General features: G+C 37.0%; 2 protein-coding genes and 3 pseudogenes across 3 annotated transcripts; 3 read left to right on the forward strand and 2 right to left on the reverse strand.

Annotated features, from left to right (window-relative positions):
- The first annotated feature begins 2885 nt into the window (after positions 1-2885).
- On the forward strand, positions 2886-3520 carry LOC106876613 (histone H2A). The gene has a single exon (XM_052971327.2). It carries the CDS (start codon positions 2934-2936, stop codon positions 3309-3311), a length of 378 nt encoding a protein of 125 aa, XP_052827287.1. The 5' UTR covers positions 2886-2933; the 3' UTR covers positions 3312-3520.
- Positions 3521-3897: 377 nt separating this feature from the next.
- LOC149133790 (histone H2B, gonadal pseudogene) lies at positions 3898-10567 on the forward strand (annotated as a pseudogene). Its single transcript, XR_016243467.1, has one exon. The product of XR_016243467.1 is annotated as a histone H2B, gonadal pseudogene (transcript).
- A 368-nt stretch (positions 10568-10935) lies between these two features.
- On the reverse strand, positions 10936-12520 carry LOC149133791 (histone H2B, gonadal pseudogene; annotated as a pseudogene).
- Positions 12521-12645: 125 nt separating this feature from the next.
- Positions 12646-14703, forward strand: LOC149133792 (histone H2A-like; annotated as a pseudogene).
- Positions 14704-17666: 2963 nt separating this feature from the next.
- On the reverse strand, positions 17667-23358 carry LOC106876610 (uncharacterized). Its single transcript, XM_014925221.3, has 2 exons — positions 23223-23358; positions 17667-20039 (listed from the first exon to the last, which is right to left on the reverse strand). The coding sequence occupies exon 2, from the start codon at positions 19711-19713 to the stop codon at positions 18217-18219; it is 1497 nt and encodes a 498-aa protein (XP_014780707.2). The 5' UTR covers positions 19714-20039; positions 23223-23358; the 3' UTR covers positions 17667-18216.
- Positions 23359-23820: the final 462 nt, after the last annotated feature.

A 23820-nucleotide genomic window follows, 5' to 3' on the forward strand; every position in this document is an offset into this window, starting at 1 on the left:
TCTTCTGTGCAACAAATAACGGTCCTTTTCAGGACCACATATTTTCATGATTGTAACTTCAATTCACTACTGATTTGCGATGAAGTTGTTTCGGTCCAGATGGACTATATGTAATCTGAACATTTCCCCCCTTGTTTTATTTTCTTTTTTTTACGGAATTCCACGTTTTAGGCTATGGAGATTCCGATTCTGAAAAAAAAATTTCAAAAATCTAATTTCAAAATTTCGATTCCTCCCCCCTGGTTTTTATATAGATCCACAGGGTAAACCTAACCCTAACCCTAACACTAGTTTTGTGAGATTTGGCTGTTATTTCTAGCATGTAAATAGCCTGCTTGGTGGGGGGGGGGAATTGAAATTTTTCAAAAATTTTTTTTTCAGAATCGGAATCTCCATAGCCTAAAACGTGGGATTCCGTAAAAAAATTAATAAATAAGGGGGGGAAAGGTTCAGATTACATATAGTCCATCTCTACCGCTGTTTCTTTATATTTTGTCTTTAAACTAAATTGTTGGACAAAGTTTATCAGTCAATATAAAAATCCACACCCGTTAAAGAAAACAAAAACCCCCAACCTGTTTGGTGTTAAACAACTGTGTAGAAAACGAATATGAAAAACATAATTTGCGCAAACGAACCTGGAGGTGGGGTGAGAGGAGAGGACTTTCGGAAAATTCACAAGATGCGATTTTTCCTTCGTAACTTTCAAGAAAATGGATATATATTGGGGGAAAAAAAAAAAAAACCCATCACCCTCCCCTCCCAATTCTACGGCCTTGGCCTTCAAGCAGGCTATTCACATGCTAGAAATAACAGCTAAATCTCAAATGAGCAAGACCATTTTCAGTTCCACAAACACCATGTTTTGCTCTAGTCAAACGATCCTTTTTAATTTCATTTTGTCACAGTATTTCTTTGCTATTTTTACTTTTCTTTTTTCAAAAGAGTTTGCTATTTTTGAAAACTTTCGGTAACTTTTTGTAACTTTCAAAAAAAAAAAAAGAAAGAAAAAATGAACAGTTCTATATTTAAGAGATGAATTATTTACCTTTAGCAGATATTTATCCTCATCTTGTTAGTTGTTAACACAACGTTTCGGCAAATATACCCTCCAGCCTTCATCAGGTGTCTTGGATATTTCGAACCTGGGTTCTCATTCCTAAGGTACTTTTTCGATGTTGTTATTATTGGAATCGAGCGCGGGCTAGTAACCCCAAGATTGCGAGTTCGATTCCAAGCAGTGACCTGCATAATATTAATAATAATAATATCGAAAAATACCTTAGGAATTTTAACAACAAACAAGATAAGGACAAATATCCGTCAAATGTAAATAATGTGAAAAAAAATGAACATTTTAATTTCGCATGAATTACTTTGTCATATTACTCTGAAAGAAATCTTTGCAGAAAGATGAGTAGATTGATTACGTATTTCTTTCATTATGTTATCGCAGTTTTGTGAGATTTGGCTGTTACTTCTGGCATATGGATAGCCTGCTTGAAGGCCAAGGACGTAGAATTGAGAGGGTAGTTTTTTAAAAATTGAAATTTTGCAATTTTTTTCAGAATCAGATTCTCCATAGCCGAAAACGTGGGATTTCGTAAAAAAAAAAAAAATTTATATCCATTTTCATGAAAGTTACGAGGGAAAAATCGGATCTTGTGAATTTTCGAAAGTCCACTCCCACCAGGTTTGTTTGCGCAATTCTTTTTCTCCTATTGATTTTCTACACAGTTGTTAACACCCAGCAAACTTTTTTTGTTGTTTTCGTTAACGGGTGAGGGTTAGGGTTAGGGTCTGGGAATTTTTCACAGGCGTTTTTGTTACATTTTCGTAATAATTTATATGTCCCACCATTTTTCTATCACATGAAATTCTAATATAATCTACAATCTGAAATGTCTGGAAATTTTATTAGAATAACCATTTTTCAGGAAGTTAGAAGGAAACCAAGTCAGGGGTGGGCATGGATACATCTGTGGTTGTGACCCGCCCATCCCAAATTAAGCTGCTCAGCAATAACAGAAATCTGACTTTCAACCCTTTACAAGCGAAACGATTCGTTTCGCTTATTCAGGAAACCCGAGGCCATACTTGTACGTTCCCGTATTGATTTGCTTTTATTATTAATTCTGGAGTTGTACTTAGAGCCCCAAATATGTATAGGGGGTCGGAGCGTTCGATTCTTCAGTCAGTTGAGTACTTTAGTAAGGGTTTTCATTCTATATAACTACTCTATTAGCTGAAAACGAATACCAACTAGCTGTTAGTGAAGTCCTCTTCTCGTTACAACATCCTCGATGTTCCTCTAGTTGGGAAAGCCGTGAAGGTGCCTCAAGTCAACACAAAAAACAATAGCGAAAGCTACCACGCTACCGAGTAAATATGCTTATAAAAATTCGGCGATGTAAGTACATATGAATCCGAAGATCGCTATAGTTGCTAACTGTTGTTCGTTTTAATTAAAATGTATGTAAAATGTAGCAATTATATCTCCTCAAAAAGACTCGATTGAATTCGAGACGTAATAAATACCGCAAGGGTATTTTCCCCGGCGTTTTACTATTATTATTGATTATTTTAACAGTCTGTTTTGACATCGATTAAATTGATTAGTATTTTATTTTATAGATCTCATGAAGGGTGAAGTCTTTCGTTATTAATACCGACAATAGTTGATTACAAATTGCATTTTAATAGGCTCGTAGTTTTTTTGTTTTAGGTAAAATTATCTGCACTGGCTAACAAATGGTAATCTTGCTTTTGAATTTAGCGCCTTACGAGTTCATTGGTGGATGACAGTCAGGTGACAGCTCTAACTCCGCCTAATTAGCTGACTAACTGTTGAGACCTATAGCTTATTTAAACTGACGATAAGAACATAGAGCGCATTTTAGCTGTCTGCTACGTAACTGTAATCAACTCACATTATGTCTGGACGTGGTAAAGGAGGCAAAGCAAAGGCAAAGAGCAAGACTCGCTCTTCTCGTGCCGGACTTCAGTTCCCCGTCGGCCGTATTCACCGTATTCTACGCAAAGGAAACTATTCCGAACGTGTCGGTGCAGGGGCCCCGGTCTACCTTGCTGCTGTAATGGAATATTTAGCTGCTGAGGTGTTGGAATTGGCTGGAAATGCTGCCAGAGACAACAAGAAGAGTAGAATTATTCCCCGTCACTTGCAGTTAGCAATCCGTAACGATGAAGAATTGAACAAACTTCTGTCTGGAGTAACCATCGCCCAGGGTGGTGTTCTTCCTAACATCCAGGCTGTCCTTCTCCCAAAGAAGACCCACAAAGCAGCTAAATAATTGCCTTGCTTTTCAACAAACGGCCCTTATGAGGGCCACCACATTTTACGTTTAGTTTTCTCCTGATTGTTGAATGCGATAGACTTATTTCGAGTTTAACCTTTTTGTTTTTCGCTTTGATAGTTTTAAAAATTGTCTTCACGTTTTCCATTATGTGCAAATTTTCTAGTTTCTACGTACATGGTTTGAATTCTCGTAGATTTAAAAATTGCCTTTTGTTTCACGAATTTTTTACTTTTCAGCAATTGGACATATTCAAGTGACGGCATCTTTGTATTAAAATGTTTTGGTTAATGATTTGCTTAAATTTGAACATGAGCTTTTGCTTATGCTGCGGCCAGCTTATTTGTCTTCTGATATTGTTAGATGGAAGGGCGTTAGACTTCGCTACGATTTTGTAGCTGGTGATTGACTGTATAGAAATTTATGACTATATGAGGATTTCCTGAGATGACGGTCCGATTCATATTTTCTGCCAATATCTAACGGTTCAGTTATACGTAATTCGTATTCAAATTTCAAGAGATAACCTTTCATCCCAGTAATGAGGCGGGTACTACTAAAGCAGCACGGTCCCGAACGCGCTAGCTAGTCGTGAGTGGTGGATCCTAACCCTAAACACGTATTCAATTTGCACACGCGGGTTAGGGTTAGGATCGACCGCTCAAGACTAGCTAGCGTGGACGCGCGACTGCGCGTTCGGGTCCGTGCTGCTTTAGTACCATGAGGCGTTTCAACCGTCTATGCTTTTTTTACCAAAAAGCAAGTATGAATCTAAGATCAACAGTTCTCAAACTAACAAAAGCCAGCGGTGGAATTCTGGTCAAGTACATCATTATAGCCTCTCGTAACTATTTTTTTTTGAATTTTTAAAGAAAATTTTTGCGAATGTGTTCTACACACGAAAATTCATATTATGTAAACCACTCAAAAAACCCCAAAAAAAACCGTGATTTAAAGGCTATGTAGCTGTTATTTTTAAGCACACATCTCGACCATCTCTCACACCCACCTTATTTATCAGTTTGACGTATTGTGTACTTTTAAACCAGAATTTCGCCAAATCAGCCACAATTTTTTTTTCTTTCTTCCCCTTTTCAATCTTCACTGCCTCATTCCTTGCTTTCCCCTTTTTACTAGAAATACTGTCGTAGGCACCCAGTGAATTTTCGGAAAAAGCACACCATTTGACATAATTTTTTTGAGCATGAAATCTTTTCAGGCGCAAGTAAAGAATACGGACACCCGGTGTTTAGGGTTTTTGTTACGCCGAAAAGGGGTGGTGTACGTATTGTTTAATCTAGATACAAGGCCCGAAACTTTTGAAGAGGGGGTCAGTCGATTAGATCGACATCAGTACGCAACTGATACTTAATTCATCGGCCCCAAAAGGATGAAAAGCAAAGTCGACCTCGGAACGTAAAAACAGACGAAATACCGCTAAGCATTTCGCCCAGCGAAAAATATGAGCTGCAGTAATAACTTACGCTGTAATAGCAAATGTTAATAGCTAAAGTAATGGTTTTTAAATATAAGCGAAATTCTACTTTAAGCACCATATAACTTCTGTAATTTCCAGAAATTTTTGCGAATGTAGTGTACACACGGGAATTCATACGACTGCGCAAAAACCCAAACAAAAATTTTTTCTGTGATTTTCAAAATTTTATTCCCCGGTTTCTCGTAACTTTAGTTTTATTTTCCAAGTCGAAAATAAAACAGAAGCTGATTTTAATGAAAGCTGTGTGTGAACTTTGTGGAAAGAGTTAATTGGAATAATTATACGAAGTTTTGTCCTGTAACATCCCCATTGGAAATGCAATGAATCTGCGATAAGGGCTAAAGAAATAATACATTTAAATCACGCAAAAACTTTTTGTGTTTTTGCGCAGTCGTATGAATTCCATTCGCAAAAATTTCTGAAAGCTGTAAAAGTTATCACTGGTTGTATGGGGTGCTTAAAGTAGAATTTCGCCGAATATTTTTTTCTTTCTACCACAAGCACGAAGCCTTTTGTGGGAAATAGGCTCGCGGATTAATTACATCGACCCCAGTGCTCAAGGATGAAAGATAAAAGTCGACCTCGGCGGAATTTACTCGGTCCGACGTGCTGACTGTTCTTTGCTGCAGCTAATTATTATTTATAACCAGACAGGAAGAGAATAGAGTTAAAGAACCAATTTTTCATAAAGTAGTAAGAATGTTATATAGAACACGGGATATTTTCTTGCCACTTTATTAAAAAAAAAAAAAAAGCATATTGGGGAGGAAAAAAACGTTATATTTGAAGTTGGTCTTTGATCGACATTGAGTTTGGCGCCTTGCGATTTCATTGGCAGAAAGTGTATGTCAGGTGACAACTATGCTTAGCTTAGAACTTGTTGACTGCAGAAGCCATTGGAAGATTAAATGTATAGGCTAGCATTTTTATCGTTTATTTCAAATTTGCAATGTCTAGACGCAAGGAAGCAACAGCCAGATCTACTCCGCTTTATCTCGTGCAGGTTTCAGAATTAAAATTGATTACGAAGACTTTTTAGTCAGTTTTTATATTAACTCAATCATTTCTCCTAATCAAATGATTGCATTAACAATTCTGATAACTATCTATGTAACCCAAATGTAAAAATTTCGAAAAATTTTTTTTTTACCCCCATCCCCTCCAGGACCGATTTTGGGGGAGCTTAAAAACGAAGGGGGAGAAACCTTTTCGTTAAAATTCAACCCCATATTTATGAATTTCTCGAATGTATTTATGGAGAGAAAACTAAGAAACAAGGTATTATAGGGTCTGAGATGTGCTAAATCGTCCTTAACTTTTCCATAATGAAACCATATTCAAACACCGTTTTTATGAATTTGCTTCTCTCTCCACGATACATGGAATTTTTTTCTATTTAATGAATATGGAAAAATTTAACGGCGAATTCTATGGAAAAATCTAAAGGCGATTTATCTGTCTTTGGCATAATATCACTTCTAGTACTTTTCTTGTTTAATATTTTTCTCCCCATTAACATTAGAGTAATGAAAAAAAGGTTTCAAAGAAATTTACGAACATAGTTGAAATATTTATTTTTTTATTTAAAGGTTTCTCCGCTCATTTATTAAGTGTGAAGTGCCCACAAAATCGAGTAAAAAAAAAATATCGGTGGCCATGGAAGTCAGTCAGCACCAGCAGTTGGAATTTCTCCGTTTCGACGGGGATTTTTCAGATATTTTTTCACGGTGCCCTTGGAAATTGGTCTGGACGATCGTTTTAGCAAAAAAATTGCGAAAATTGTTTTTTTATTCAACTCCCCGGCCTATTTTTGGAATTTCTCAGTTTTGACGGGTATTTTTTACCCCACTACTACCTCGACCAATTTTGTTGGCACGACACTCGATGATTTCCGCCTCTTCGGACCGATTTTGTGGTCACTACACATTTAAAAACGATGGGAGACACCTTTATATAACAAAATCCATATTTATGAATTCTTTAACATGATACATGGCATTTTTTTTTGTTTTTGTTAAGCCTTTTTCCATTACTCAGATGTATTTATAGGGAGAAAAATATTAAAGAAACACGGAAGGTGGTCGAGATCTGCTAAAAGCAACAGCTATATCGCCCCTTTTTGCATAATGAAACTATAACATACATATAAATATACATTATTTATATTTTTCCGTCCTTCCTTAATACCAGTTCCCATCAACACACGCGAGAGTGAGAAAGAAACGGAGAGGGTGGTCTTGGGATGTGCTAGAAACAACAGCCAAATCTCCCTTGAATTCCTTTCCTCTGAAAATATTTACAATCTTTTTTTTTTTTTTTTTTACCAGAAAGGCTCCTCCCATGGTTTTTAACTGAAAAAAAAAAATTAGGCAAAATCGGTCCGGAGTGGCAAAATTTAAAACCAATATTTTCCTTACTGCTAACGCAGATCGTTAATAGTTTTCTTGAATCTTACTTTCATATTTCTCGACTTGTAAGTCTAAGGGAAATAACTCTTAAACTTCAGATAGAGTACAAATTTAAATATTTGGATCTTGCGGCTGAGTTTCGGAAGAAGGCACCCGCATTTTCTTCGTTTTGACCGGGATTTTCCCAGTTTTCTCCTCCACTGTTGTTGTTGGTACTCCGTCGCTTACGACGTCGAGGGTTCCGGTTGATCCGATCAACGGAACAGCCTGCTCGTGAAATTAACGTGCAAGTGGCTGAGCACTCCACAGACACGTGTACCCTTAACGTAGTTCTCGGGGATATTCAGCGTGACACAGTGTGACAAGGCTGATCCTTTGAATTACAGGCACAACAGAAACAGGAAGTAAAAGTGAGAGAAAGTTGTGGTGAAAGAGTAGAGCAGGGTTCGCCACCATCCCCTGCCGGAGCCTCGTGGAGCTTTAGGTGTTTTCGCTCAGTAAACACTCACAACGCCCGGTCTGGGAATCGAAACCGCGAGTCCGCTGCCCTAATCACTGGGCCATTGCGCCTCCTCTCTTCCACTATACCCTTGGAAATGATTTGGGGTGGGGTGGGGGAGTTTTTGTATGAAAAAAATTTTTCACCCCACCTGTAGACTGATTTTGGCCATTTTTTTTGCGCTACATACTTAAAAATCATAGCCTTTTCGGTAAAAAAAAAAAATTTCAGACGAAAGGGTGTGATTTAAGGAAGATTTAGCTGCTGTTTCGAACACATCACGACCACCTAGTACCCTTCCTCTTTACTTTCTTGCTCCGACATGTATTGATGTTTTTCTACCCATGAACATCTTTAAGCTATTAAAGTTATGAAAATTTGATTTTTCACCCCCTCCCTCATCGTTTCTGTTTATAATGTAAAAATATTGGAGAGCCTCAGGTCATTGATGGGATTTATCCAGTTATTTACAAAAGGTATGTAACAATTTATTTTCTGTTAGTAATTTTTTTTTTCACACAGCTTCGCTTGGTACGGAAGGAACTTTTTCCTGCAATGGACCATCTTTGGGCAAATTAAAACTCTTGTTTTAATTCTGCATCATCAATCCATAAGTTGTTTATGGGGAGTAAAATATGGAAAAACATCAATAAATGTCAGAATGAGAAAGAAACTAGGAAGGTACCAGGTGGTCGTGCTATGTGCTAGAAACAACAGCTAAATCATTTGCTGTACAGTTGTGATCCTTTCTGACAATTTGCGTAAGAGTCCGGGAGTTTTCAAAAAACAGTAAATTCTTTTTATTTGCCACTAGGGCCCAAACACAAAAAATGACTATACAAAGGAAAAAAAATCAGTAACTAAAATCGCTAACAGAGCTGTTCACCTTTAAATACCCTGTAGTAGGCTCCAGCAGTCGAGTAAGAGAGTTCTTATCACGTGACTGTTAATTGTCAAATTCCACCAATGAAAATGAATGGCGCGGATTTGCAAAATGTTAATCTGCTGAGCCTACTTGACAACTATAAATAGAGTAGCTGGTATTTGGTTAGCCAGCACAACTACCATTATGCCACCAGCACCAGCTACTGCTTCGAAAGGAGCCAAGAAGGCTTCCAAGGCTAAAGCTACTCGTCCCGCGGGAGACAAGAAACGCAAGAAGAAGCGGAAGGAAAGTTATTCCATCTACATCTACAAAGTAATGAAACAAGTCCACCCTGACACTGGTATCTCCAGCAAAGCTATGTCTATCATGAACAGCTTTGTCAACGATTTGTTCGAAAGAATAGCTTCTGAGTCTAGCCGTTTGGCTCACTACAACAAACGTTCGACCATCAGTAGCCGTGAGGTTCAGACCGCTGTCCGTTTGCTTCTCCCCGGTGAGTTGGCCAAGCATGCCGTGTCCGAAGGTACCAAGGCTGTTACCAAATATACCAGCAGCAAGTAAATCTTGTCTACCGAATTTACGGTCCTTTTCAGGGCCATCCATATTCTCAAGATTGCACTTTTAATTTACTATACTGATTTGCGATTCTTCGATTAATTTCAAAAGGTAATTAGTATCGATTTCACTTCGTATATTATATGATTTTCACCTGGAATAGTGATTCTGGGCATTTGTTTCCCTAATTTTACCGTTCATCCCCCTCACTGCGTCTACCGCGTGTACGGAGGTCTGGGATAGTACAGCCATAAAGTTATTCTATGTTTTGATAGATATTTGGGAACATTTTTGCAAAATTGTTCTACACGGAATTCATTTAATTGTCGGCGAAGGTAAAGGTAAGTTCACGGACCGCATCCGCTTTGGAATTTTTTTTAATTGGCGTTCTTTGATAACTCGAAATGGGAGAAGAAAGCTAATGGGTTGTGTGTGCGATGCATAGACATAACGAAATTATGCTAGCAATGTCTCATTTTAAACTTGAAGAAAAAAAGCCTTGCATATTTGTTCTTACCTGCTTCATGTGTGTTAGCAAAATCCGCAAATTTTCAAGCAGAAAACTGAATCGAAGTTAACAGAGGAACAAGCACGCACATCTTATTTTACTTCCTTAAGTCCCTTGCTTCGAAGGATTTCAATCTTCTGAAGCCTAGTACTTATTCTATCGGTCTCCTTCCGCGCCAGATTACGTGGACGTAAATACACTATCGGTTGCCAAATGATGGATTAAAAATAAAATCTGCATTATCATTCCTATTAAATGTATTTAGGGAATTCCACTTTTGGTTGTATCATCATTCCATTAAATGTATTTAGGGAGAGAACATTGGTAGTCAGATCAAAGATACGAGGAAGGTATGAGATGTGTTAAAAATAACAGCTAATTTATCCGTCTTTTCGCAATGTAGTTTCGCACCTCTCCTTGAAAAATGCATTTTTTTCGGATTCTATCCATCTCTTGATGCACATTTTATGCTTATTGAATTCAAAAAGTGGTTTCTTACATATTTGGAATCTGTTGTCGAAAACAGGAACCCGCACAAAAAAAATCAGAAATGTCTTTGTGTGAGAGGTTCGCTGGAAAGGCAGAGTGAACCGAACAGCTAATTTATCCGTCTTTTCGCAATGTAGTTTCGCACCTCTCCTTGAAAAATGCATTTTTTTCGGATTCTATCCATCTCTTGATGCACATTTTATGCTTATTGAATTCAAAAAGTGGTTTCTTACATATTTGGAATCTGTTGTCGAAAACAGGAACCCGCACAAAAAAAATCAGAAATGTCTTTGTGTGAGAGGTTCGCTGGAAAGGCGGAGTGAACCGAAAAAATTCCAGGTAAATGTGTTTCCGGAGATAAAAATATTGAAAAACCTCGTCAGTGAATCAGGTGGTCGTGAGATGTGCTAAAAATAGCAGCTAAATTGCTCTTACATAACCAATTTTTGTTCATAATCTTGTGAATTCTTGCGTGTAGAGCACTCGCAAAAGTTTCCACACTTCAATATTCAATACATTTAAAATTGGAGTGGGGCAAGAGTTTAAATTCAGAAAACTTTTTTTCTATATTCGTAATACTCCGACATGTAAAACCTAGGAATCCGAATAAACATAGGCAAACACAAATTCTTTTCACTTTAATGTTCTTGTCTATATTTAATTTCGATTTAAATATGTTCGTCAATTCGCTACAATCTCTTCAAAGTAAACAAAATTAAAAATTTAAGTTCGGAGGGTTTAAATAAAAAAATATATATATTAGCATATTCGTAATCTCCGACAGCTAAAACTTAGGAATCCAGAAAGTGCACTTTACATACCTACTTTAATGAAATTTCCACACTTCAATATACAATAAATACACTGAAAATGAGTGATGGATAAAATTAATTTTTTTTTCTTTGCATATTCGTAATCTCGTAATCTCCATGTAAAACCTAGGAATCCGAATAAAGTAAGGTGCGATTCTACATTACCCCGAAAATTTATTATCAATTCCAGGGACAAAAAACTAGTCAGATTAGATTTCTAATAGGGGTGTTGTGGATTTCTGAAAGGATTGACAAAGGTATCTCAAGGAAAGAAAAAGGTTGAGATACTGTGCTCTAGACAATGGCATCGTAAAAAAAAAAAAAAAAAAAGTAAATCTGAAAAATCCGCCAAAACGGAGGACAATTTGTGGGCCACCTATCATTGACGTCCGCCGAATTTATTTGCTTTCCCCCACCCCTGATTTTCAGTCATCTGTTATACATGAAATTACTACTAAAAAATCTCTCAAAATTAAAATATGCGTTCATGGTCAAGGGAGCTGCTAAAAACAACAGTTAAACCCTATCGCACGTGTTAATTTTTTTCACTTCAAACCTGGTGCTTGCGTTGATGGTGAACTTGAACGAATCATGGCTTTTTATCCATTCAGATGTTTGCATGCGAGTTGAGAACTAATGACCCAATTCCTATCAAATTGAATTTTATCTGCCGGTTTTTCATTTCCTAGACGTCACTCGAAAGACACCAAGATACTTAGTTACAATCAGCTGCAATATTTATCAGGGTGAGAGAAAAACAAAAACACCGTTTAATTTAGGAAAAGTACTGCTACGATAGAGTGTTTATCTCGTTACTTTTCTTCTATAAATTCTTTTACATGTTTCAGTCATTTGACTGCGGTCAAGCAGGGGACAAACATGTATCTACGACGGGCATCTTTCAGTTTCCGTCTACCCGAGGCTATAGAAGACATTTCGCCCAAGGTACCACGTAGTGAGACTGAACCCAGAACCATGTGGTTGGGAACGACTGTACATATATATACGCCATGAGGAAGTTTAATTGGCCTAAGCTATATGAAAGAATCACAAATCAGTATAGTAAATTAAAAGTACAATCTTGAGAATATGGATGGCCCTGAAAAGGACCGTAAATTCGGTAGACAAGATTTACTTGCTGCTAGTATATTTGGTAACAGCCTTGGTACCTTCGGACACGGCATGCTTGGCCAACTCACCGGGGAGAAGCAAACGGACAGCGGTCTGAACCTCACGGCTACTGATGGTCGAACGTTTGTTGTAGTGAGCCAAACGGCTAGACTCAGAAGCTATTCTTTCGAACAGATCGTTGACAAAGCTGTTCATGATAGACATAGCTTTGCTGGAGATACCAGTGTCGGGGTGGACTTGTTTCATTACTTTGTAGATGTAGATGGAATAACTTTCCTTCCTCTTCTTCTTGCGTTTCTTGTCTCCCGCGGGACGAGTAGCTTTAGCCTTGGAAGCCTTCTTGGCTCCTTTCGAAGCAGTAGCTGGTGCTGGTGGCATAATGGTAGTTGTGCTGGCTAACCAAATACCAGCTACTCTATTTATAGTTGTCAAGTAGGCTCAGCAGATTAACATTTTGCAAATTCGCGCCATTCATTTTCATTGGTGGAATTTGACAATTAATAGTCACGTGATAAAAACTCTCTTACTCGACTGCTGGAGCCTACTACAGGGTATTTAAAGGTGAACAGCTCTGTTAGCGATTTTAGTTACTGATTTTTTTCCCTTGTATAGTCATTTTTTGTGTTTGGGCCCTAGTGGCAAATAAAGAAAAGAATTTACTGTTTTTTGAAAACTCCCGGACTCTTACGCGAATTGTCAGAAAGGATCACAACTGTACAGCAAGTGATTTAGCTGTTGTTTCTAGCACATAGCACGACCACCTGGTACCTTCCTAGTTTCTTTCTCATTAGTGGTAAACAAAGAAAAGAATTTACTGTTTTTTGAAGATTCCTATCGAACTTTGAAAATGTCTGGACGTAGTAAAGGAGGTAAGGTGAAGGGAAAGAGCAAGACCCCGCTTATACCGTGCTGGACTTCAGTTTCCTGTTGGCCGGAGTCCCAGTCTACTTGGCCGCTGTAATGGAATATTCAGCTGCCGAGGTGTTGGAATTGGCAGGAAATGCTACAAGAGACAATAAGAAATCGAGAATTATTCCCCGTCATTTGCAATTAGCTATCCGCAATGACGAAGAATTAAACAAACTTTTGTCTGGAGTAACCATTGCTCAAGGTGGTGTTCTTCCCAAGAAGACTCAGAAACCTTCCAAGTAAATATATTTCTTACGGTGGCATTTTGCTGTGTCCGTATCAGCGGTCCTTTTCAGGTCTTCTCACACCTTACGTTTTTGTCTTCTCTCGTCTTTCATTCGCAGCGATTTTTAGTTTAATCTACTGGAGATTTTTCGGCGGATTTCTGCCAAGGGGTATTTAGCTCTTGAGCACATTTCACGATCACCTCATACAATCTTCGTTTGTTAGTCACTCTGACGTATAAAATGTTTGGTAGAGATGGACTATATGTAATCTGAACCTTTCCCCCACTTATTTATTAATTTTTTTAGGCTATCGAGATTCCGATTCTGAAAAAAATTTTTTTGAAAAATTTCAATTACCCCCCCCCACCAAGCAGGCTATTTACATGCTAGAAATAACAGCCAAATCTCACAAAACTAGTGTTAGGGTTAGGGTTAGGTTTACCCTGTGGATCTATATAAAAACCGGGGGGGAGGATCGAAATTTTGAAATTGAGATTTTTGAAATTTTTTTTCCAGAATCGGATTCTCCATGGTCTGAAACATAGGATTCCGTAAAAAAAACAAAATTTAAAAGGGTGGGGGTATACCCAGATTACATATACTCCATCTCCACCAAATGTTTTTCAAAAACTTTCTTCCCGTAAATACATTTAATTGTTTATTGCTGGGATTTAAGTAAAAAGATTCGGGCGAGCAGAATTCCGCTCAAGTTTTTAATAATCGTTTTCGAAGTAACTCTACATCATCGAAAACATTACATATATGTATTCCAAAATATATGTAAATTTTCATTAAAAGGCGGTCTTTCGGAATAGCTGTCACAAATAAAATTGAATTTGGAACTGTGGAGGTGTGGTTCCAAGATGCAGTGCCTGCCAGGCTACACTCAACAACCCCTTTAAAAACGGAGGAGGTAGTGCTTCTACCCATATACTTTGGAAGGCATACTTCCAAGGTAAGGGTAGAAGACACCCACAGAAATAGACGTGGCCTGGCTGGTGAATGCTACCCTGCTGGGCTTGGAAGAGAAGGTGGTGATCATCCAAGCCACTTGTACTGCCCATAAGAAATGGCAGGGGCAAGATCTCAATATGATGATCCAAGCCGTCCTGGAGGACCTAGAAAAAATAACGGAAACTGATGGTTGAAGGGTTAGATGGAGGGTAGTATCCCTCGGTGTTACAAAAGTGGCCAAAAGGGTCATATTAGGGTAGACTGTCCTCCACCACCTGCAGAAATAGAAGCCAAGCCCCTGAGCAGGAAGGAAGCTGCATCTTTGACTCCAGCAGAAGCAGAGGTAGGCAAGAACAAGGAAGATGATGGATGGGGAAAAAAAGAAAAAGAAAGTAAAGGAAGAAGACAGCCTATGAGTGATGAATCCCATCCTACACCCACCCAACACAGAAAAAAATGGAGCACATGTGCACAAGAACCCCAAACTTCCCAACCCCTGCCCTGTGAGGAAAGAAGGGAAAAAGAGAAGGGTACTACTAAAGCAGCGCGGACCCGAACGCGCAGTCGCACGTCCGCGCTAGCTAGTCTTGAGTGGTCGATCCTAACCCTAACTCGCGTGTGCAAATGAATACGTGTTTAGGGTTAGGGTTAGGATCGACCACTCACGACTAGCTAGCGCGGACGCGCGACTGCGCGTTTGGGTCCGCGCTGCCTTAGTAGTACCAAAGAGAAGTACACACGTATCCACAATAAATTAATAAAGGACTGAACCAGTGCGTGTGTTTATTACCGGCATAATGCCTCTCCCAAGGTTTAATTGTATTTCTTTCAACACGTATCCATATCAAGAATCTTGCACACGAAATACACATACAAGAGAAGTACATCGTTTTTTATGATGAGACAAATGCCAGGCTTATAAATGAAATTCATTGCTGGGACAAAATAATATGGGTGAACATGTATCTTTGTGATGTGGTACCCAGGAATTTGGGTTGCATTATAATCGATCACCATATATACAGAACAACTAAAACAATATGAAGAGAATGTTAAATATGTGGCCAGGAACATAGATACCAGTGAGATGTCCACCAGACATTGATGCTATAGCTACAAACACACAGGAGCCCCAAATTTCCCAACCCTCACCCTGTGAAAAAGTTGCATTGTTTTTTTACAATGAGGCACTTGATGAGTTGTGTGAGGAAATAAACAATCTGGATGAGTCGATAAAAGTCGCTATTGAAGGGTGTGAAGGAGTGCTTTCGCAAGTTAAATGTGTATTAATGGACAGAAAGAACTTGCAAAGATTAAGTGAGGGTCCAGATGAACTATATGTAATCTGAACCTTTTCCCCCTTATTTTTTTTTTTTTATACGGAGTCTCACGTTTTAGGCTATGGAGATTACGATTCTGAAAAAAAATTTTCAAAAATCTCAATTTCAAAATTTCGATTCCCCCCCCCCCGTTTTTTATATAGATCCACAGGGTAAACCTAACCCTAACTCAAACCCTAAACCTAACACTAGTTTTGTGAGATTTGGCTGTTATTTCTAGCATGTAAATAGCCTGCTTGGTGGGGGGGGGGGCATTGAAATTTTTCCAAAAATTTTTTTTCAGAATCGGAATCTCGATAGCCTAAAACGTGGGATTCCGTAAAAAAAATTAATAAATAAGGGTTGGAAAGGTTCAGATTACATATAGTCCGTCTCTACCTAAGTGAGGATTACAGGAGAAATGTCATTATCACACAAAAGGAAATTGATATCAGGGGGATGCAGTCAATGCTAAGCTATCATGAACTTTTAAAAGAATTTAATATGCACATATTAAGTAATTATTAAGTCATCAATTGTTTTTAAAAAATTTCAGTGAGGTCACTTGGATTGTGGAGTCTGAGTGGCCTCCATTCATTTTTTATACCATCATTCTCATTTGCTTTTTTTTTTTCTACTTTTGTGTTTTTGTCCATCTTTGTACTGTCCCTCTATGTTTAGCCCCCTGTGGGCAATAAAGAAATTGCTGTTATAATCATCTGAAATGAAACTGTCAAAGCGTAATATTTGAGAAGTTTTGCTATTCAACTTCAAAAAAGGATGTAGAGCTGCTGAAACTGCTCACGATATCAGCAAAACATTTGGTGAGGAAATGACTAGCGAGTGGTTAGCTCAAAAGTGGTTTAAACGATTTTGCAGTGGAGTCCTAAGTGTTGAAGATCATGAGCATAGTGGATGTCCATCTGTCATCGATGATGGTCAATTAAAGACTGTCATTGAGAAAGATCCATGTAAAACCACTCAAGAACTGGCAAAAGAACTTCAAGGTAGCCAGAAAACTGCCTGCAACCATTTGCATGCAATTGGAAAATCAAAAAAGATCGACAAATAGGCACAGCATGATTTGAATGAAAATCAAAAAATGCACAGATATGAAATTTGCTTGTTGCTTCTTCTCTGTAATCAGACTGATCCATTTCTTGACCATATTGTAGCTTGTGATAAAAAGTGGATTCTGTACAATAATAAAAAAACATTTTTCACAGGGGTTGAACCAAAATGAAGTACTGAAAACCTTTCCTAAACCTGAGTTCTTCAAAAAAGAAGGTTATAGTGACTGCTTGGTGATGTACAACTGGGCTCATCCACTATAACTTCTTAAAACCTGGAAAAATCATTACTGCAGAAACGTATTGCCAAAATGAATGAAAAACTGCAACTTCTCCATCCCAGACTGGTCAACAGAAGAGGGCCATTCATTCTTCATGACAATGCTTGACCACAGGTTTCACTAATGATGCTCCAGAAGTTTAGGGAACTTGGCTATGAAGTTCTTCCCCAGACCTTTCTCCTACCGACTACTTTTTCAAGCACCTTGATGGTCCCCTGTGAGAGAAGGAGTTAAAAAAATCAAACCAATGCTGAAAGTGTGTTCAAAGAGTTCATCAGCTCCAGAACTCCAGATTTTTATGTTACCAGAATAAACAAACTTGTAACTTGTTGGCAAAAATGTGTTGATTGTAATGGTACTTACTTTGATGAATAATATTTCTGCATTGTTGAAATATATTGTGACGAATTTCAGGTTTTGAAATGTTGCTTACTTTTTACTCAGCCTGATATATTATTTCTCGTACATCAGTTAATGGGTCTAATATTAATGATTGCCATTTAAAACTAATGTAGCTGAATTTCCCAAGAATGAGAACAGAAATTATCTTTCCCTGATGGAAGTTATTTAACATTATATCGTTTGTCTCTTCAATACAAAATCAACTTTAAATATATTTGGCAGTGTTTCTACCACTCTCAGTTTATCCATCCTCTCAAAAGGAGATAATTCTGATCTTATTGAAGTTGGCTCCCTTGTTTACTATGTACGAACTAAGTGTTAACCATCATATGAAAGGTAATATTAGGAACATAATTTTGCTGTTGTTGATAACATCTGACGATGAATGAATGGTTAAACAATAATTTTGTTATTGATAAAATATATTTATTGAAAATGTACGAATGAGAAATTCATTTTTATTTAATTTAATAAACAATTTATTCTGTAAATTAGTATTCATTTCATTATTTTGTATAATCATGAAATTTGAAAAAGAAATTGAGTAGCTAAACTTTAACATTGAACTAGTAACTACCTAAGGTAATTTTAATCAGCAGGTAAAAATAAGATATTGGCATAATAATGATATCACAATCCTGTAATTTAAAATAAATAACAATGAACAGACCGCAGAAAATAAATGCCAACATGTATCACAAAGATAATTTTCTCTAAAATCAGTATTCTACTGTGGATTACAAGTGTAACCTTACTTCACACTGAATAATTCTCCACATGTAGTTTCTAGTCCACATGATTACAATTCACAAAAAAATATTTCCCATATAAATATAAAGCAAGATGAAAATTCAAAGAGAATGATTTCTGATGTATTTCACCATGATAAATGTTCTCAAATGTGTACTTGTTGGTGGACTATATAAGTTTACTTTCATAAAAGGATTCCACATTTCAATTAATAGGATTCCCCTCGGTGTGTATTTGTTCATGTCTTTTTAAATGACGATTAGTGATAAATGATTTCTTGCATATTCCACAATGATATGGCTTTTCTCCTGTGTGAGTACGTTTGTGAACAACAAGACTTGAATTATTAATGAACGATTTGCCACATATCTCACAATGAAATGGTTTCTCTCCAGTGTGACTACGTTTGTGAACTACTAGACTAGAATTAAAAGAGAATGATTTTCCACATATTTCACAATGATAGGGTTTTTCTCCAGTGTGACTTCGTATGTGGAGAACAAGATTCCAATTATTGATGAAAGATTTTCCACATATTTCACAGGGGAAGGGTTTTTCTCCAGTGTGGATTCTTCTGTGTTTTGTTAAATCACCAGTAGAGACAAAAGATTTCCCACATATTTCACAATGAAATGGTTTTTCTCCAGTGTGTATTCGTTTGTGTGTTGTTAAATTACTGTTTATCATAAATGATTTCCCACACATTTCACAATGGAAGGGTTTTTCTCCAGTGTGACTACGTATGTGAATACCAAGATTTGAATTATTAATAAAAGATTTTCCACATATTTCACAGTGAAATGGCTTTTCTCCAGTGTGTATTCTTTTGTGTTTTGTTAAGACACTGTAATAGACAAAAGACTTCCCACATATTTCACAGTGGAAAGGTTTTTCTCCAGTGTGGCTACGTATGTGAATAACAAGTTGAGAATTCTTAATAAAAGATTTTCCGCATGTCTCACACCGGAAGGGTTTTTCTTCAGAGTGTATTCTTTTGTGACTTGTTAAATAGCTATTATTGACAAAAGATTTTCCACATATTTCACAGTGATATGGTTTTTCTCCAGTGTGACTACGAATGTGAATTGTAAGCTTAGAATTAGAGATAAATGATTTTCCACATATTTCACAGTGAAACAGATTTTCTCCAGTGTGTATTCGTTTGTGTGTTGTTAACATACTGTTAGAAATAAAAGATTTTTTACATATTTCACAAGGATAGGGTTTTTCTCCTGTATGGTTACGTTTGTGGATTGTGAGCTGCGAATTATCAATGAAAGCCTTCCCACATACTTCACAATGATATGGTTTTTCTCCAGTGTGTATTTGTTCATGTCTTTTTAAGTGACTACTAGTAATAAAGGATTTCCCACATATTTCACAGTGAAATGGTTTTTCTCCAGTGTGTATTTTTTTATGCTTGGTTAAGACACTCTTGGATACAAAATATTTGCCACAAATTTCACAGTGGAAGAGTTTTTCCCTATTATGTATTTTTTTATGCAAGGAGACTTCATGTTTTGATGAGAATGTTTTCCTACAAATGCTACAGTGATATTCAGGAATATTTTCGTGTAATATTCTTTCTTTAGTAAATGTTTCACTGCATAAAGGTTTCTCATCACTGTATGTTTGTGTAAATGTATCTATAATGTTAAATATAGGTGTGTTTGAAGTGTCCAAGTGATTAACATCCTCCATATTTATTCTTCAGGAATTCTTAAAAACTGAGAAATATGAGAGTATAACTTGTTATGGTTCAATTTCTTGTCTTGTATATGATGAGAACTCTGCTATCATGCATGGAAAATATACAATGTAGATATATTTTCAAATAATCACAAGAATGACTGGTGCTTTACTGGTACACATGTTGTATACAAAATGTTTCTGTCTACTTAAGAAAAAACATGGGTATGGTTAATGAATGCTATGTAGGTTAAAAATATGTCCATATGTGATTCGTGGCAGATGTTTTGGTGAAAGCATGTACATCTGCTCATGTTGCAATGGAATGCTCAGCAGAACTGTAAAAGAAAAGATATGATAGTGTGAGACAGATGTTAGAGAAAGAAAATGCATGCATGTATATACATGTATGTGTGTGTATATTGTTGTTGTTGGCACTCCGTCGCTTACGACGTCGAGGGTTCCGGTTGATCCGATCAACAGAACAGCCTACTCATGAAATTAACGTGCAAGTGGTTGAGCACTCCACAGACACGTGTACCCTTAACGTAGTTCTCGGGGATATTCAGCGTGACACAGTGTGACAAGGCTGACCCTTTGAATTACAGGCACAACAGAAACAGGAAGTAAGAGTGAGAGAAAGTTGTGGTGAAAGAGTACAGCAGGGTTCGCCACCATCCCTTGCTGGAGCCTCGTGGAGCTTTAGGTATTTTCGCTCAATAAACACTCACAACGCCCAGTATGGGAATCGAAACCGCGAGTCTGCTGCCCTAACCACTGGGCCATTGCGCCTCCACTGTGTGTGTATATATATCAATAAAATTATCCACACAAACATGGAAAGGTGGACATCAAAACGATGATAAATACGTAGGTACCCAATAAACTATGTGTTGTGGAAATCAGAGAAAGAAAATATATGTCATCTGAACACATGGGTAACTTTGATGCATGTGTCACTGATGAAGCTAGGAACATAGGGATACGACATGAGAATGGACAGGTATATCACCACGGTAAGTTGGCCAGCATACATACTTAAAGAAATCTAAGTATGATTAGAAAATACCTAAATCAGAAGGTGACTGAGACATTACTGCATGCCTTTGTATCATCATGGTTTGACAATGTGTTACTCTGTGGCCTACAAGGATACCAAGAGATTGCAGCTCATTCAAAATACAGCAGTTAGAGTAACTGTGAGGAGAATGAAATTTGACCATATTTCCCAACATATAAGGGCTCTACACTAACTTCCTGCAAAGGTTTAAATAACATTTAAAAGATCCTACTGATGTTCAAAGTTGCACATGACCTTATTCTGCAATACATTAATGAACTACTTCAGGGCAAAAGAGTTAACAGTGTGAGATAAAGTTGAAATAAATTCCTCGTTGTACCTTACCAGGTACTAAAATGGAGAGCTGTGGTGATCAGGCTTTCTGTAAGTCAGGCCCAGCTCTCTAGAAAGAGCCTCTTTCTTCTGTCTGCACAAACTGCACCAGCTAAGTTAACTTTCAAATCAAATTGGGAGACCTATCTTTTCAGGAAATACTGACAGTAAACTGTCTTTTTAAAAATTCTCATGTTAATATGTCTATATGAATGGACAATTAGGGCACTTATGAATAGATTTTAATTTTAATGGACGTATGACTATATATATTTAGGGAGGGTGTTGGTGAGTTGATTGTAATGCCTGGTCAGTGTGACTATTGGTTTCGCTCCTACAAAGTGCTTAGGCCTATACGTGACTTGCCAGACTCAAATGGCTGTAGGCACATAACCTCTCTACAATAGTTTGAAGTGATGTACAGATTTTATATATTAAGAAAAAGGAGGTAGTCAGGATGTGGATAAAAACAATTTATTCAGCACTTCTGTTCCTTTCAGGGATTCATCATGATTGCTTAGAGAAAATTCGTACCTTTTATATATATGTAAGTTAGTTAAAAAAAAAAAAACTTGAGTTGAATTCATTTTCTAGGGTTTTGGAAGTGGTTATTTGAGATGTTCTTTGTCATTTTGAATTTCTATATGTAAATTTTTAAACATTTAAAAACTTCACAACACACACGTTTACACATACCACATACAAAAACAAAATGGCAAAGTGTTTTAAAAACAGGAAAAGAAACATTCAACATTTTGGTCAGGAACATTAAAAAAAAGAAAAAAGAAAAAAACGAGGTGGACATTAGATGAAGGCCTTCGAGCATAGATGTGCTCAGTCAGGCTGAGCTGTGCCTAAACAATAACACTATTTCATTGAAAACGATGACCATATAGCTGTTTACATACACATGTACATAGATGTGTGTAAGAGAAATGCAGAAACGCCACGAAGAAATTATCTCAACTCAAAACAAAAGACAAAACGCCTAATTAATTTCCTCTATTTCTAACAAATCTTCCCTACTCTTCTCATTAAGAGTATGGGGAACCCAAACACCCAACTTGCTGACTTTTACTCTTTTCCCAAGTGGTGGCAGATGGTGGATTGGGATGTGAAGTCATCTGCTAATCCCCGAGTACTTTTACGAGGAGTGAATTCCACTAATTCTCTTAAAGCATCTTGATCGAAATCTGATGAGCGTCTTGATCCGAGTTGATCTCCCAAAGACACATTTCCGGATCGAAACTTTGAAAACCAATTTCGCACTGCCGGTTAGTAATGACACCTTGGCCATAAACACTGCATATTTTTTTTTAGCTGTTTCTGTAGTTTTTTTTTTTTACCATTCTTAAACTCTCATATTAAATGTCGAATATGCATTTTTCAGTTCATCCAATTTAGCTGAGTGAGATTTACTATTAAAATGTGAACGACAGATGATGCTCTTTTAAAAACGGAAGTTTCCATTTCAGGTTTAAACGTTAATTAGTTCGAAATGCGTCGTTACAATTTATTCCCCCACCACCGAAATTATTTATGACTCGATCCAATAGTTGCTATTAGTGTTTTACTTTACTGAGATTTCAGGTGATGCACGTGAGGATGCTTGGCTGTTTCAACACCTTAGCCTCGCCATCTCCCGTAGTAATGCCACGGGTGTGTGTTGGCTTGCGTCTGTTGAACCTTGACACTTCGTGTTGAATTGATATTTCTTTATTCTTCTTTTTTCTACCGGTTTTGGATTTGTATTTTTACTGTTTTTGTATTATATATGTATCATATACATACGAACTATTTTCCAGTAAAAAAAATGATTTAATCTTAAATTTCACTCTGAAGAAAGCCAAGGCGCGGTTGTTTCCCTTGGCACGAACCTGTTTGCCAATAAATTCGACAATTAATTTCATACTTTGTTTCCCAGGGCTAAATTATAATTTAAAGTTTTCTTGTTATACATTAGATTAGGGAATCAACAACACCACCAAAACTAGTAGCCCTACCCCATAATCTTGAAATAGTTAAATATTCTAAAATTTGAGTTTTGAAAACAATGAAGCGCGATGGAATTTAAAAAATTTAAATCCCATTGAAGTACTTGTGATAGATGTATTAAAAAAATACTTACTAGACGCTATTGTTAGATATGGTTAATAAAAAGGATTTCAACGGGACAATACTGAAATGCCATCAAGTTAAGTCTTTATGAAGTGAATAACTCAACAATGAAATGTCACTATATGGCTATAAATACAGAGGTACATACAGATTTATTATTACGGACACTTTCGTACTAATTCTTTCAACAGACCAGTATGATAGGCACCGTGAAAATGATAAAACAAATACTACATTTTAATATATGTAATATATTTCATTGATTGAAGTTTTGTTATAAAAATCTTCATCGTTACGTTTCCCTGAAATGTAAACATACCACATGGAGAACGAAAGAATTTTGTTTGATAATCTTGTTTAATTTTAATATCGGCATATCAACAGTGAGGCTGCATAAATTTTACGAAGTATTAATATCTATTTCTTTATTGCCCACAGGGGACTAAACACAGAGGAGACAAACAAGGACAGACAAAGGGATTAAATCGATTACATCGACTCAGTGCGTAACTGGTATTTATTTAATCGACCCCGAATGGATGAAAGGCAAAGTCGACCTCGGTTGAATTTGAACTCAGAACGTAACGGCAGACGAAATACCACTTAGC

Source organism: Octopus bimaculoides, chromosome 10 (assembly GCF_046866305.1).
Source record: "Octopus bimaculoides isolate indiv1 chromosome 10, ASM4686630v1, whole genome shotgun sequence".
NCBI lineage: Eukaryota > Metazoa > Mollusca > Cephalopoda > Octopoda > Octopodidae > Octopus > Octopus bimaculoides.